Source organism: Chlamydotis macqueenii, chromosome 3 (genome assembly GCF_036417535.1).
Source record: "Chlamydotis macqueenii isolate bChlMac1 chromosome 3, bChlMac1.mat, whole genome shotgun sequence".
In the NCBI taxonomy this organism is placed as follows: Eukaryota; Metazoa; Chordata; class Aves; order Otidiformes; family Otididae; genus Chlamydotis; species Chlamydotis macqueenii.
Genome location: NC_141558.1, coordinates 126,815,440 through 126,828,573, shown reverse-complemented (window position 1 = coordinate 126,828,573; position 13,134 = coordinate 126,815,440). Strand labels below are relative to the sequence as shown.

General features: G+C 49.7%; 1 protein-coding gene across 6 annotated transcripts in view; it reads right to left on the bottom strand.

The window, feature by feature from the left end:
- Positions 1–13,134, bottom strand: part of RALGAPA2 (Ral GTPase activating protein catalytic subunit alpha 2) — a 121,811-nt gene that overhangs the window by 13,373 nt on the left and 95,304 nt on the right. For all 6 annotated transcript variants that reach the window (XM_086744341.1, XM_086744342.1, XM_086744343.1 and 3 more), the window contains one exon: positions 1,299–1,420. In XM_086744341.1, the coding sequence (XP_086600467.1) occupies positions 1,299–1,420 (122 nt within the window). The remainder of the gene's footprint in view (positions 1–1,298; positions 1,421–13,134) is intronic.

The window sequence follows — 13,134 nt, the reverse complement described above, 5'->3', positions numbered from 1 at the left end:
TCCAGGAAGCGGAGGCGCGATTATGTAAATAGGGCCGGTCCCCTTTCCTTCTGCCAGCTCGCTTATCTCCAAAGCCTTCTGCCTGCTGCTCCTGGCGACCAGCGCAAGGACGTGCATCCACCTCTTATCTCCCAACAAAGCTCTGAAAGCGCGAGGAGCGCAGCCAGCAACGTTAAACAATGATGCACAGCTGATTTTATTTGTACGTGATTTATTTCAGTAAATTTAATTTCTTCCCTCAATTTTTCAGCGTAGATGGAAGATACTCGCTAACAAGGCAGGTAAAGAGAAATAGAGCAGATGTCCTGCGACACTTATGCACGTTCAAAAAATCTGTTAACGGATCCCAAAGAGTAGCAGGGAATAACTGGAAAGTGCCAGCTTCACCCCATGAGTGTAAAACAGGGATTAAGGGATCTTTGTTACAGCATCTAGCACACGGTGACCATAAACTTTTTAGAGGCTGGAAAATCGAACCTTGAGGGCACAGAAATGTGCATTTCCGAGTGAAAGCTTCCCTTCGGGAGATGTTTATTTAAACTCAATTAAAACAGCAAAGTGGTGGCTCGTATCTCACCGACTGCTCGCTAACTGAAAACCTCGGCAGGGCACAGAAGGAGTAACTGCAGAGTTCAGCACCACGTCGTCGTCTTCCAGGAGGGCTGGCTGATGATCAGCATTAATGTGTGCATGTATACATGTGCGCATGCACGTATGTATATCCACGCACATGTTAAAAATCCCCAAACGGGCTCCAGGCCTGGTGCCGGAACGCCGCCTGAAATCTACCCATCTATATGGAGGGGAAATGGTAGCGCAGTGCCCGCTGCTATGATTTTCTAACAGAACACCGCTCTTACATTTCTTTTGCGTTAATCCCTGACCCTGGTATCTCAGCAGCATAATCCCCATTCAGCATTAGTAGCAACGGCTTCGACTGCGAGGAACTATTTTTCGATAAGTAAGCACCAATTCAGGCACAGCTTTTGAACAACGTATTCCCAGCTCAGCAAGAAACCCACCCCCCTGAATGAACCGGAGCACATTACTGAGAGCAAGTTCATTAACCTCGCTAGATTCGGGGGTTAACAGGATAGCTGAAGAAAGGAACAGAGTGAATGGCTCTGATGCAAAACAAATTAAAATGAATGTCATCATTCCTTTTGATATTCATTAGTTGATTCAGAGTACGAACGGTCTTCTTAAATTTGCAAGCATTTATCTACAAAAAACAGGTGTACATCTGCTGCTCAAGTGCTTCTTAGTGCTAAAGAGAAGAACAACGTGCAGAGACTCACCAGTTCCACCGAGAGAGTAGCTGGGAGAGGGAGAAAAGACCTGAGCGGCAAAATCCTCAAACGTCATTACTTCTTTATGGTTCTGGATTATTGCTTCGAGGTACAGAGCTCTTTCCTCGTAACTGCAGCGACCAGGTTAAGGAAATGTGTGTGCAGAATTAAACGCTGTTACGCAACGTCCGCGAATACCAGCACTTCACATCCACAGCAACGCTTCCCAGGCACAGGCATGGGCATGGAAAAGAGGGGATCAAAACTGCTTAACGGTTCTGAAAGCAAGCAACAAGAGCAAAGGCACTTAGTGCCTTGAAATGAAGGGCAATACCTTTCAGCTTCACGAAGGGCAGGCAGAGCCTCAGTAGATCCCACAGATCACAAAGGCTGCGGGGGGCAGAAACAAACCCCCTGGGCTGCAGGCTTTTCCCAGCAAAACCCAACTTCAACAGACACTTCGGAAAGTTCCTGGTACGCAATATTCCTACTACAATGACCCTGTCAGACTAGAAAAATGATTAGATTGGAGAAACAAGCTGCAGACAGAGGAGAAAAAAAACCCCACATATTCATCCGATCGCTGTACCTTTTACAAGAAATTCACCATAAACCCCACAATTCTGGAAAGCGCGACGTGTATTTAAAGCAGGTGCTAGAAGGTGTAATCTTATGTATCCTAAACAAACGATGCACACAGGACAAATTCACCCAACTTGCATGCATTGTAGTCCGCATAATGCAGTCAACAAAGCGCTCTAAAATCAAGACTATTGCCTTTTAATTAAAACTCGGCAACCTGGAACACACAGCATTCAAATGTGTAATCAAAAACCAGTCGCCAATAAAACTTACAAGCGTAACAAGCTGAAGCAACTTTCCAGCTGTCTTAATAGGACCCCTGCTTGCGGCAGCTTTTCACAGCGCAGAAAGCAAATCTTTGCCTTTTGTGTGCAGCTTCTGTTTTCTCAGAAGGTGAATCACACACTTCCAATAACAGGATAACGCCTGAAACACATCTACAATGGGCTGAAGAGCCTCGCCTCTGACTTTATGAATTAACGCTCGCAGGAGCCAGTGTGACATCTCATTCTCTGCTCCCTCATTTAAAACACAAGTTCCCAGCTCCTCATTGTGTTTCTCTTAGAGGGAAACGCATTCTAGCTCCGCAGGACTGTTACGTGGGAGCGAGGGCGAATTTAAATTTAGATTTGGGAGCAGCGAGAATAACACCGGTGACGACATAATGCAGGTGAGAGTATTTAAAACTGAAAAGCATTACTAATTAATATTGAAGTGCCATTTGTGACTTTCAGGGCATTCACAAAACCCCACTGAAACAGCATTAAAAACAAAAAAAGCAGAGCAAAGTGGTACTTAAACATAGGACACGCTGGCCTAGTGTTCTCTTTCAGGGGAATGAACAAAGCGCATCTTAATTGTACGCAAGTTCCTGTGGGCACGGTGGCTAAAAAAAAACAGAAAAAAGGAAAGGAAAAAAAAAAGAATTTTGCTTTTAGTGCTAGCCGAGGATGATTGATACATGATAAATCTTCTTATAAACTTCCCGTGGAAGCCTGCAGAAAGCAAATCAATACGTGGCACTGCAGAGCCTGCACCTGCTGACAGCCTTATTTGCTTCGCTCTCCTCCTCTCCTAAGCCCAGGAGAGCGCATTCCTGACAGCGCGAGCATCAGCCCGCCTGCGCGGGGCTGCTCCCCGGGACGGCCTGAACTCCTGATGACTCTGGGTAATGAATAGGCTGCCAAACTTCCTCGGCGAAGAGGCACACGCCCGCGCCCCGTTCTGAAGGCGCTGGCGGATGCCATTCGCTTCTCATTATGGAGACGCCGATTCTGCCGTGCGCTCGGCTGTTGCCAGGGCCGCGCGGGGCGTGCGGCCGGGCGAGCACCGGCCCCGCGAACAGCAGGACGCGGGGGCCGCGCGGCCGTCTGGCCAACAGCCCCTCCGCCGCGGAGCTGGCACGTGCTGGCGCAGCGGGAACAGACCCAGGCGTGACAAATTACTGAAAGGGCTCGGCTAAACCCGCGGCTGCCGACCACCTGAGCCTGCGGGCCGGCCGGCAGCGCTCGATTCATCGCGCGGCCTCTCAGGCTGCGGTCTGCTTTGGGCCCGCTTTAAACAAGGCAGGGAGGCGATAAAGGCTTTTCATGCTCTGCCTAATAACATCCTGCTGTTTAATGAAAGACCTTGCACATCGAACACATCAGCACACAATGCGCAGAACAACCGCTAACGCACCACAAGTTTGTACCAATTTCGCTGGATGTTGTACGGAAAAGGAGAGTGCGGAGATTTCGACTAGCCTAGCCTTACATCTCGTCAAATCCTTATTTATGAGATGGAAGATACCCCTAACCACACAAAAGACTGGAAAAAAAAACCCACTCAGCCGAAGAGCTGGGCAGCTCCAGGAGAGGGGACTGAAAAATAACACGGTGAGCATAAGCCAGGGTCCAGGGAGCCGCGCACAGCCAGCAGCAGCTCCAGGGGCGCAGAGGGAGACCCCAGGTCAGTGCCGCTCTTCCGCACTGAAAAGCTGAAAGCAGTAGGTGCAGACACCACAGAATCAGCGAGGAAGACCGCTGCGTAAACCGGCTCCCCTTCCCCACCACCCTGCTCACTCCTTGGATGTCCCGGGCTCCCCGGAGCACCACGCAGCACAGCGGCTCCAGCCACGCAGCAGCCAGCGGGATGCGCGTACTGCTTTTCGCTGATCTACAAAGCATGAAGTCACTGCAGGAAAACCAAACGAACCTCCCTGCTGTCTCTCTTTTAATAGATACACACACTGGGGGAACAGTTTGGATTAATTATAATGTCAACGACAGTTTTAGCAAAGTTTAGGAATTTCAGTGGGGGCATTAGGAACATAATACACAAGTTGTGAAGAGCCCTCTGAAAATACCTCCAGCCTGTAACTATGGGCCAAGAAAGCAGCAGGGCATCACGAATACCATCTACCTCTCACACAAAATCTTTGTTCTGTAACTTATTCAAGTACAGAAACAAAACCTCTGGTGTGCTTTTGTGTCGGGATCTTCCGTGGCGCCAGTCAGGCCAGATACCCGGGAGTCACCAGTGATGTAGTTTGAGGATCCGAGAGAACGTAACACTCCCAAAGAGTAATAACACGAGAGAGATGGGGGTGAGGAGAAGACAGCACTTCAGGACCGTTTGGCCATGCATAGCAGCTTCAGGTGCAGCCTCAGGAAGTCACGTGTATCGCCACGTAAGAACGCCTTCATCCAGGTCGCCACGGAGCAAGGCTTGATCTGTCAGAACCGCGGCTCTGGGAAACGCGCTGCGCTTTCATCCTCAAGAACCAGTGATGCATTTTTATGTACTTACGCACCTTAGAATGTTAAGCTGCATCTTTTCCACATGAAATTTGTGCCATCTCTCTCCCGACACAAAGGTGCCCACCAGCGCTAAGCCTCGTTGCGCCATTTAGAGTGCCGTACAAACTGCTGCTCCCCAAAAACGCACCGCACCCACGGCAAACCCCCGCTCCCAGCTCGTTGCTGTGCCGCAGGGCGGGCAGGGCTGGGAGAGAGCCCGAAGTGCCTGGCTGCCTTTCCGCAGAAGCCTCGAGGCTAGACGGCTGAAGTGCACATGCAAATCACATTCTGATGACGGGCTGGCTGCGGAGAGGGCGGGTTACGGTCTTGAACCCTACCCGGTGAAGAAGCTGGACAGCTGGCGCCCCTGATTAACTAAGCCCCCATTTATCTGCAGGTTTTGGGCGTCCCCGGAGATCTTCAGATAAATGGAGTTACCCCAGGCATTCAGGGGAGCTGATCAAGAGCAGCCTCTTTTAATATGTACGGCAATTCGACCCACCTCCGCAACGACTGCATTGTTTTACATTTCGCTTCTCCCAAGGCCAAGCGCCACAGCAAAACCTTTCCACTGGGCACAAACATTTTTATTTATTTCACCTATTAAATAGAGAGCAGTGACAAGGTGTGAATTATTGACCGTGAATGTATATAACTGTGGGAGAGCAGGAATTTAGCTCCAATTTGAATACAGCAATCAAATCTCAGTATTTGAATACTGTGGGCTTTTATAACCGTTTTATCAGTTTATGAATTATTTTAATTGTTCAACTATTCAGTGCAAGCTGTTTGAAAAAAATACTGACATGCTGAGATGAACTATTTGCAATAAACCATGTCATCTCATTGCAAGCAGCAGGATGACCTGTGAATGTCTGTGGTGAAACAAATGCAGGATCTCCTTGCAGCTGGAGAATCCAAAAGAAGACAAAAGGCAGAATGTTTGGAAAATTCACCGGAGATGCAGGTACCAGCCAGTGCCCGGCTCTGGCCTAGAAGCAGCACTTCCACAGTTAACCTCTGCAATGTGGCGTTTCAGACACGCGGTTTAAACGTAAAGACTCTGAAAAGCCTTCAAAGACCCCACCATCTGGGTGCCACAGGTCAACTGAGCCGTCCTGGGGGCAAGACCTGTGCAGCGTCTCCCTCTCTGCACAGACACACAATGCTGCAGCAGAAATAAATAGATATTTAGAAACGGGGAGTATAGAAGACAATTATTCAGACAGGTCCTGAAAATGTAGAACTTTTGCTTATCAGCCTTAGCTCTGTGCGGAACTCAAGCAGAAATCTCAGCTGCCCGTCACTGCTGATGGTAACAGCCAGCAGTTCCACCCTCACACTATTTTCAGACAACAAAACCATTTTGGCAACATTTATAAACTCTCACCAATATATGGAAACAACTGTGCGTGTTCCTGGTACAGCACTTTTTTCGCACAAATAAAAGACAGAACGATTTGCGGGTTTGTGAAGAGGCAAAGCAAGAACGGACTGGCTGCTCTCCCTGGCTGGCTGTTCGTAGCGTGCCAGTGCCGAGGGGCTCCAGTCCGGGGCTGGAACCCAACCGCCGGGCCTGCGGGGAGCACACACCGAAACGACTGTTCCTGCGGCTCCACAGGGACTGCCGAGGCCGTTAATGCGGGCTGCTGGCACGAACCTGCTGCAACTCCCATCTGCGATGCGAATCGCACCCCGAGAAGGGCTTTCGGGGCATCTGGCCAGCGGAGAAGCTGGAGAGAGGCAGACAGCTCTTTCCAGCCCACCAGACATCAAGGCTGTCTACGCGCCCTCGTGCCAACTCCTTCTTCCACCCAACTAGGGAGGTCTGAAGAAAGAGAAAATCTTTGAACTTACTGTTCAGTGTCAGAAAGCATGCTTCCCACACCTACACGAGAGCTTCCCAGCCTCACCAGTGCCCACACAGGTAGTGTGTGGGCAAGAGAAGGAAAACATGTTTTGCAAACAGCTGATTCCTCGGGCAGGCCTGACAGACCCCAGGGCTGAGGAGACACAGGGCTGCGGGGAACTTTTGTTTTACTGGTTGCCCTTTCAAGATTTCAGTACCAAAGAACTACTGCCAGGTCATTCCTGACCATTCCACCTATTTCAGTAGCCTTCTAATTTCCATCAGAAGAACCAAAGATGGCACCACAAAAAGGGTTTGGTGATACCGTGATAGTGGTTTTGAAAACAAACAAGAACATAAATGTTTGGGACTTACCAAAGTGAAATAAGCAGGGACCATAAAATGGAGGTTAACACAAACGTATCGGTAGATGACCTTTACGCAGCTAATTGCCCTCCTTCGGCTCTCAACAGGACAGAGTTACTGTGCTTTTAAAGTGTTGTGATAGCAATTTCAGTGTGAAACTCAATATGCTTGATTGGGCTTCCCGTAATTCACGGTCTAGTGACCGTCACTATTGCATAAATTTAACTGAAAAATTTTGGGGGAATTTCAGTAACATATATCCTTCATGGAACAGGTGCAATCAAACCGAACCTGTCAACAGCTACTCATTGATGTGCTTTTTTTAAACCAAAGCATCTGAGATTAAAACTTTTCAGAGTGATGCGTGTCTTAAACTGGCCAGCGTAACACGTAAGTCACCGATTAGAGGAGGCCGGCTGCGTAAGGGCCCAGCTGAAACTGAGGGTTTGGTGCGGGGGGGGAGCGGCCCCTGGCCCATGCTCAGCCCCCAGGAAGGCCATCTGTCCGCGCTGCAGCGGGGGGAGGCTGGGCTCCACGCGCTCCCTTGGCGGAGCGGGGCCGGCCGCTGCCAGGGCTGCTGTTCCTGCTCCTTATCCAGAACGGCCAGATGATGCTCTGCTGCCAAAAGCAAGAGCTCATCTTCTCCGCAGCGTAATTTTCCTGCCTGATGGAGATGGGCCTTCAGACACCACCGTAACGCAGAACAAAACAACCTGTAACTGCTTCAGGTAGCACGGCAGGCTGCTACAGCATTTCCCAACGTGCGTGGTGCAAAACGCATGTTTCCTCACAGACCGTTGCCTTTAATGGCTTTAAAGAGAAAAGTGAAACAAAACAACAACAGAAACGTGTTTCACACGGTTTCAAACCATCTCCGTGGAAATCAAGTAACCTAACAGCAAAGTCATACAGAAGGCGCCCCGAGGCGAAAAGCTCCAGCTCCCGCTTCTCTGCGCAGAGCTCGGCTCCGGCCCTGGCTCCGGGCCGCCATGGCTGGTTAGGCAGCACGCGGCCAAGACGCGCTGCGCGCCGCCCGTCTGGCTGCAGCGCTCGCCTGCCGCTCCGGGATCCCAGGAATATGTGGCACATCAGTCATGCCGAGTGCTTCGGGGAAGAGTTTTGCATTTATTATGAATAAGGCAGAAAACAAGCTTTCATCTTAATTTACTACTGCTCCTCCTTGCGGGAAGCCCCTGGGAGCAGATCCATAGCACCGCTACAGACCCATCACTTCGTGGCGGGAGGGAAGGAGCAACGGGTTATTTTCCCGATAGAACACAATTCCGCACTTTCACGGCCCTCAGGTTTATCCCCAGCTGGAGCTTTTTTATTCTAACGTGGAGTACTTGCAACCACCTCCTATCAGGTATTCCTGTTCGCACAGATACCTGCGGAGTTGGGAAAAAAGTTAGAAACGCCCCTCATCTGCGGTATTAGCTTTGTTCTCCCCGAGATGGCTCCTCACAGGGCAGAAACGGAGCACTACGGCGGCGCACAGACCTGCGGCACAACGATCAGACGCACGCGTGCCGAGAACAACGGCGCTGTACGCTGCGCACCGTACAGTCAGCCCTCGGCACATCCAGGGTCCACGGAGCAGCTGTACTCCACGCCTCACCACACCGATAAGGCTTTGATGAAAATATTTCAATTGATTAGAATGATGACATAATTGCCTATTATCAGTTCATGTGGCAGAAGCCCAACTGGTAAATCATTCCGCAGGGCAGACAGATGTTGAACCACCAAGAAGCTATTTCTGAAAGAGTTCTGTACCGCAAGAACTATCGTCGCTTCAGTTATACAGGTTTTTGGCCAGCGAATTAGAGAGCATGATTTCCCCAATACGTATTTTCTCCAGAAATACCCATACAGTTCCCTATCCAACCCTGAGAGACACCCCAAGGGACAGAAGCTGCTCAGGTCTAACTGCAAGCCACTTTCCCAGTGCCCCAGAGCGGAGACAGAGAGGTCCTCTCTCCTGAGGGCAGCGGGGCGAGTCATCTTCTGGCCGTCTCCTCCAGCAAACTTCTTCACCCAGGGAGATAACCTGGAGGCTGCCAAATTAAAGGTGGGTGGGAGAGGCCCAGAGAGAGGAGGGTCAAGAAGATCTGCTGGTCTCCCCAAGGTAGAGCTGGACGTTCAGAAGAACTGAGTGGGAGCTCACAAAGGGAGCTGCCGTCAGGCAGAGCCTTCGCCGTACAGGTCTAGAAGGAAAGCTGCTGCTGACTGTAGAAGACAAATCCCTAGGTCGTACTTCCAGAGAGACCACTGTAAGACCGTGGCTTTCCCATTTTATCCGTGTGTGTACAGCTGCCGATGCTCGTGTTCTGCACTTGTCCCACAAACAGGGTGATCATCGAGGGATAAATAACTGCAGGAAAGGTCACATGTTACCGAGCAAGGCTTCCCCCGTGCTTTGCTGCAGCCCTAATTTTATTCAAACACTAACCAAATGCACCTATTTCAGCAATTCCACTACTGAGCTGCTACTTTTGGACATCTTAAAAAAAGGGCCAAGGTTCAATCACGTGTCATTTACTTGTGCCTTCCAGCTCCTTCAAACTGGCTGCTGGAACGTGCCGGGATAACACACTGTCCTTGGGCTGCTCCTGTTGGCCGCACACCAGTGACACCGTCCCCTCTTACTTTTATGATCCTCTTTGTTGCAGCATATGTGTGTTACAGGGAGGGGGGAGGCTTCTTTTGCAAGCTTGAGGATTTTCCCACTAAAACAGGATTCTAACCATTTTTTGTTAGCGAGCAGCAGCAGTAGGATTTTTGGAACCGTGAAATGCCGCCCACGCCACTCTTTGGGAGGGATGGTAGAAGCCCTGACTGCTTTTATCAGGCAAATCTTGAGAACTTTGGAAAACCTCCACCCTGTAATACCAGCCGTAACGACCGACTAACACAGAGGCAGACGCAGGACTGTGAATCGGTGTCCTTCCCCAACAGGCACTCACATCAGAGGTACCACCCAAGTGCTGGCAGAAACGACAGCTGATGGAGATGGATGCTGTACTGCATCACAAGCCTCCCCAAAACTTTGTGGAGAAGAAAACCCACGCCTGGCCGCCATTTGTGATTCTCATTCTTCAGAGCACGCAGTGACCGAGGCACCGAAGCCTTCGGAGATGAGACTGTTTGGGAGACAGCAGCGCTGGTTTGGAGCTGCACACCCAAAGGCACAAAGCACTGCTAGCGAGTTTGGACATACGGCGTGTCACCTTCTGCTCAACGCGGGCCTGTAGATTGCACCGCGCGGGTCAGCTTACGGAGCAGATTGCTAGGGCTCTGATTTTTGCAGCGTGTGTGGACCAAATATTTCATTAAAGTCAGACCTGGCGCATGCTGTCACACAATGCAGCTTATCTGGATGTGCAACACAAGCACTGGCCACCAGTGCCTGTGGTGAACTCACCACTGACGGACGGCCAAGCCACCTGGGGGTTATCCCGGTATTCCGAGTGCGAGACCCTCGCCGATAGGCTGGATGACCTAATGGAAACTGAAGGGCCAGAACACGCTGAGTGAGAAACAAATATGCTATATCCACACAAAGAGATTAAATATGCTGAGGGATGCTCTGGCACTTCACCGATTTTGTACGGAGCACGTTGCATCCATACTATTCATTGGTTTTAGTTCCCAAAGTCGGATAGCTAGGTCCAAACATTTTACGCTTAAGAAGAGAGAAGGCCATACAGATGGGGAGTATTATTTCCTTCATTTCACAGAGGATGTAGGTACAGAGAGACTGAAAAGTGTATTCAGAAGTTACACAGGATGATTCTGTGGCTAAGGAACCAGAGAATAACTCGGGTCTCAATTTTTTTTCCTTAACAGGTTTCCCGTCTCTCCTGTTTTAATAATTTAAAAAATGTGAATGATGTATTTTAAAATATATCTTCTGCTAGCTGATATGTTTCAGAAACATAAAAGTCACTTTAATTAGACATTTTTATGAGGAGGAATTGTGTAGCTTCAAAACCTTAAGTAGGACCCGTTTCACTTTTGCAAAGCCAGAAATTCTCTCTCTCCCGTAAGAGAAAAGCCTCCAGCTCTGGTAGCAGCAGCAGACTGCAAAATACCCAAAGCGCTGGTTAGCCCTGGACTTCGGCAGCTGTAGCTCTGGGCCGTACACATGTATTAACCGGGAACCGAGTCCGGGGGAGAACAGAAAGAGTTTTTCTGCAGGCTAATAGTTTGCGTTTGCCAGCTGTTGGAAACTGCTTACAGGCTGGAAACGTTACCAGTTCTGGTGGAGATAAGAGGCGGGCATGGGGAGAGCTCTTCAGCACAGGGCTCTCTGTGCGGCTGCAGCTTCCCCCGGACAGGGCACAGAACAGATTTGGTTCCAAAACACGCGTGGCCAGGAGTGGAATGTTTACTGGGAGCCAGAACCAGAAAATAAAGGCGGCAGCACGGTCCAGTAAGCGAAAGCCTTGCGCCTTCTTAAACGCCAGGCTGCTCCTGGCAGGTTTTCGCAGCTGCAGCAACCACTTTCTGAGTCTACACGGGAGGGACGGGGAGAGTCTTCAGGGTCCGAGATCTCCAGCTCCATCACAGCAGTGACTATAGAGTTAGGAATCTCCCGGGATAACGGCATACTCAAAACCATTCAAATACTGAATAACATAGCAACAGCATAAGCCACTCTCAGCTCTGAACGTTAAACAACCAGAGACAGGGGAAGGGGGATAATGACAGATTCAGAATTCAAAGTTCTTGAGAACTGTTCCTCACACTTACAAGACAATTAAGTAACTCGCAAGACAATTTTGCCACAGTAAATCAGAAGTCAGCTTTTGTCTCAACATGACATTTAAATGACAAGGGAGAGCGAGCAGAAATTACCAAAATACTGCCCTGCACACTCAGTTCAGAAATCTGGACACTGTGGAAGTTGACGAAGGGATAATTACTGACAGCTGAAAGGTGACAGGCAGTGCAGGAAAACACTTGCAGAAGAGCTGACATGACTGAAAAGAGGAATCTGGGTCACCTAACACACACCAACACCTCCCCTGAGGTAGGGCACACCAACCCTTGCGGGCGGCAGAGGGGTCCCGGCGGGCGGGGGGTGCCGGGACAGCGCCTGCGCCGTGCCACCCCACCCACACCGCTCCCTGCACCCCCGGCCAGGCCCTGCAAAACCAGAGGATGGCCTTTAAAAGCACAGACCCCCTCCCCGTGAGCTGGCTGGCCTTTTCTCTAAAGCAGCAGCAAATGGCCTTACCCGGGCAGCGCCTGCACACCGACTGCGGTTCTGTGGGACTGCAATGCTCCCCGCAGCAAAACCAAGGCACGCCTGGGCGTGATTAGTGTTGTGGCAAGAGCGTGCGGTACACTAAAATTGCTTACTAGTTTACTGGAGAGCTAAACCTGCAGCCCTGCAGAGCGGGGACAAGGACAAGGACAAGGCAGGAGACCGGTGTTATCGACATAACAAAAGGAAATGCCTTTCTTGATTTTAAATAAACTGAACCAACAACTGTAATTCTGTTAGTTTTGAATCAGTCTTTGTGCCCTGAATGAGGCCAGCAGGCCGCCTGCTAAACCGCCCTGCATCACACACGCACCTTGTTGATGGGGGAATCGATGCCGTAACTGAAGGCATACGTGAGAGGCAGTGACCGGACTGCTCCTTGCTCCTCACAACGTAATATTCAGTGTATCGCTCGCACAAATGTATCTGATTCCTTAATATTCCATAGTGATGTTTCCAGCTCTTCAAAATTAAATGTTTTCCAATTGTAAATCCTTGGAAAGCTTAATTTAGGTGAAAATACAAGATTTTACAAACTGCCAAGCACTTATAAATGTTTACAAATATTTATTATTTATTTTTGAAAGAGGATCTACCATAAAGGATCCTAACACACAATGTCGAAAAAAATAAACTGAAATACCTTTAATGGTGCGCGATTCCTTCCCCTCACCCCGAACGAGCGCAATGACAGATTTCTGAGAGCGCAGACTGTCCCACAGCCAAAGGGCTTTGCGTGCGCGAGAACGGCTGCACCGCGCTGCTGATGAGCGGCACAGGGACAGACAGGATTCCTGGAATTTACGCGTATGGAATTTCGCCTCCCGTCTCACAGGTATTAAGGTGTGCCCTGGATACAACCGATGGACCAGCAATCTCTCCCTCCGATTCTCACCCTTTGGCTAAGGGAAAATCTTTTCAGGTTAATTTAGAATCGTATGTTTTTCACCTACTAAAGGTTAATAAACCATCACTGTCAGACTGATAAGAGTATAA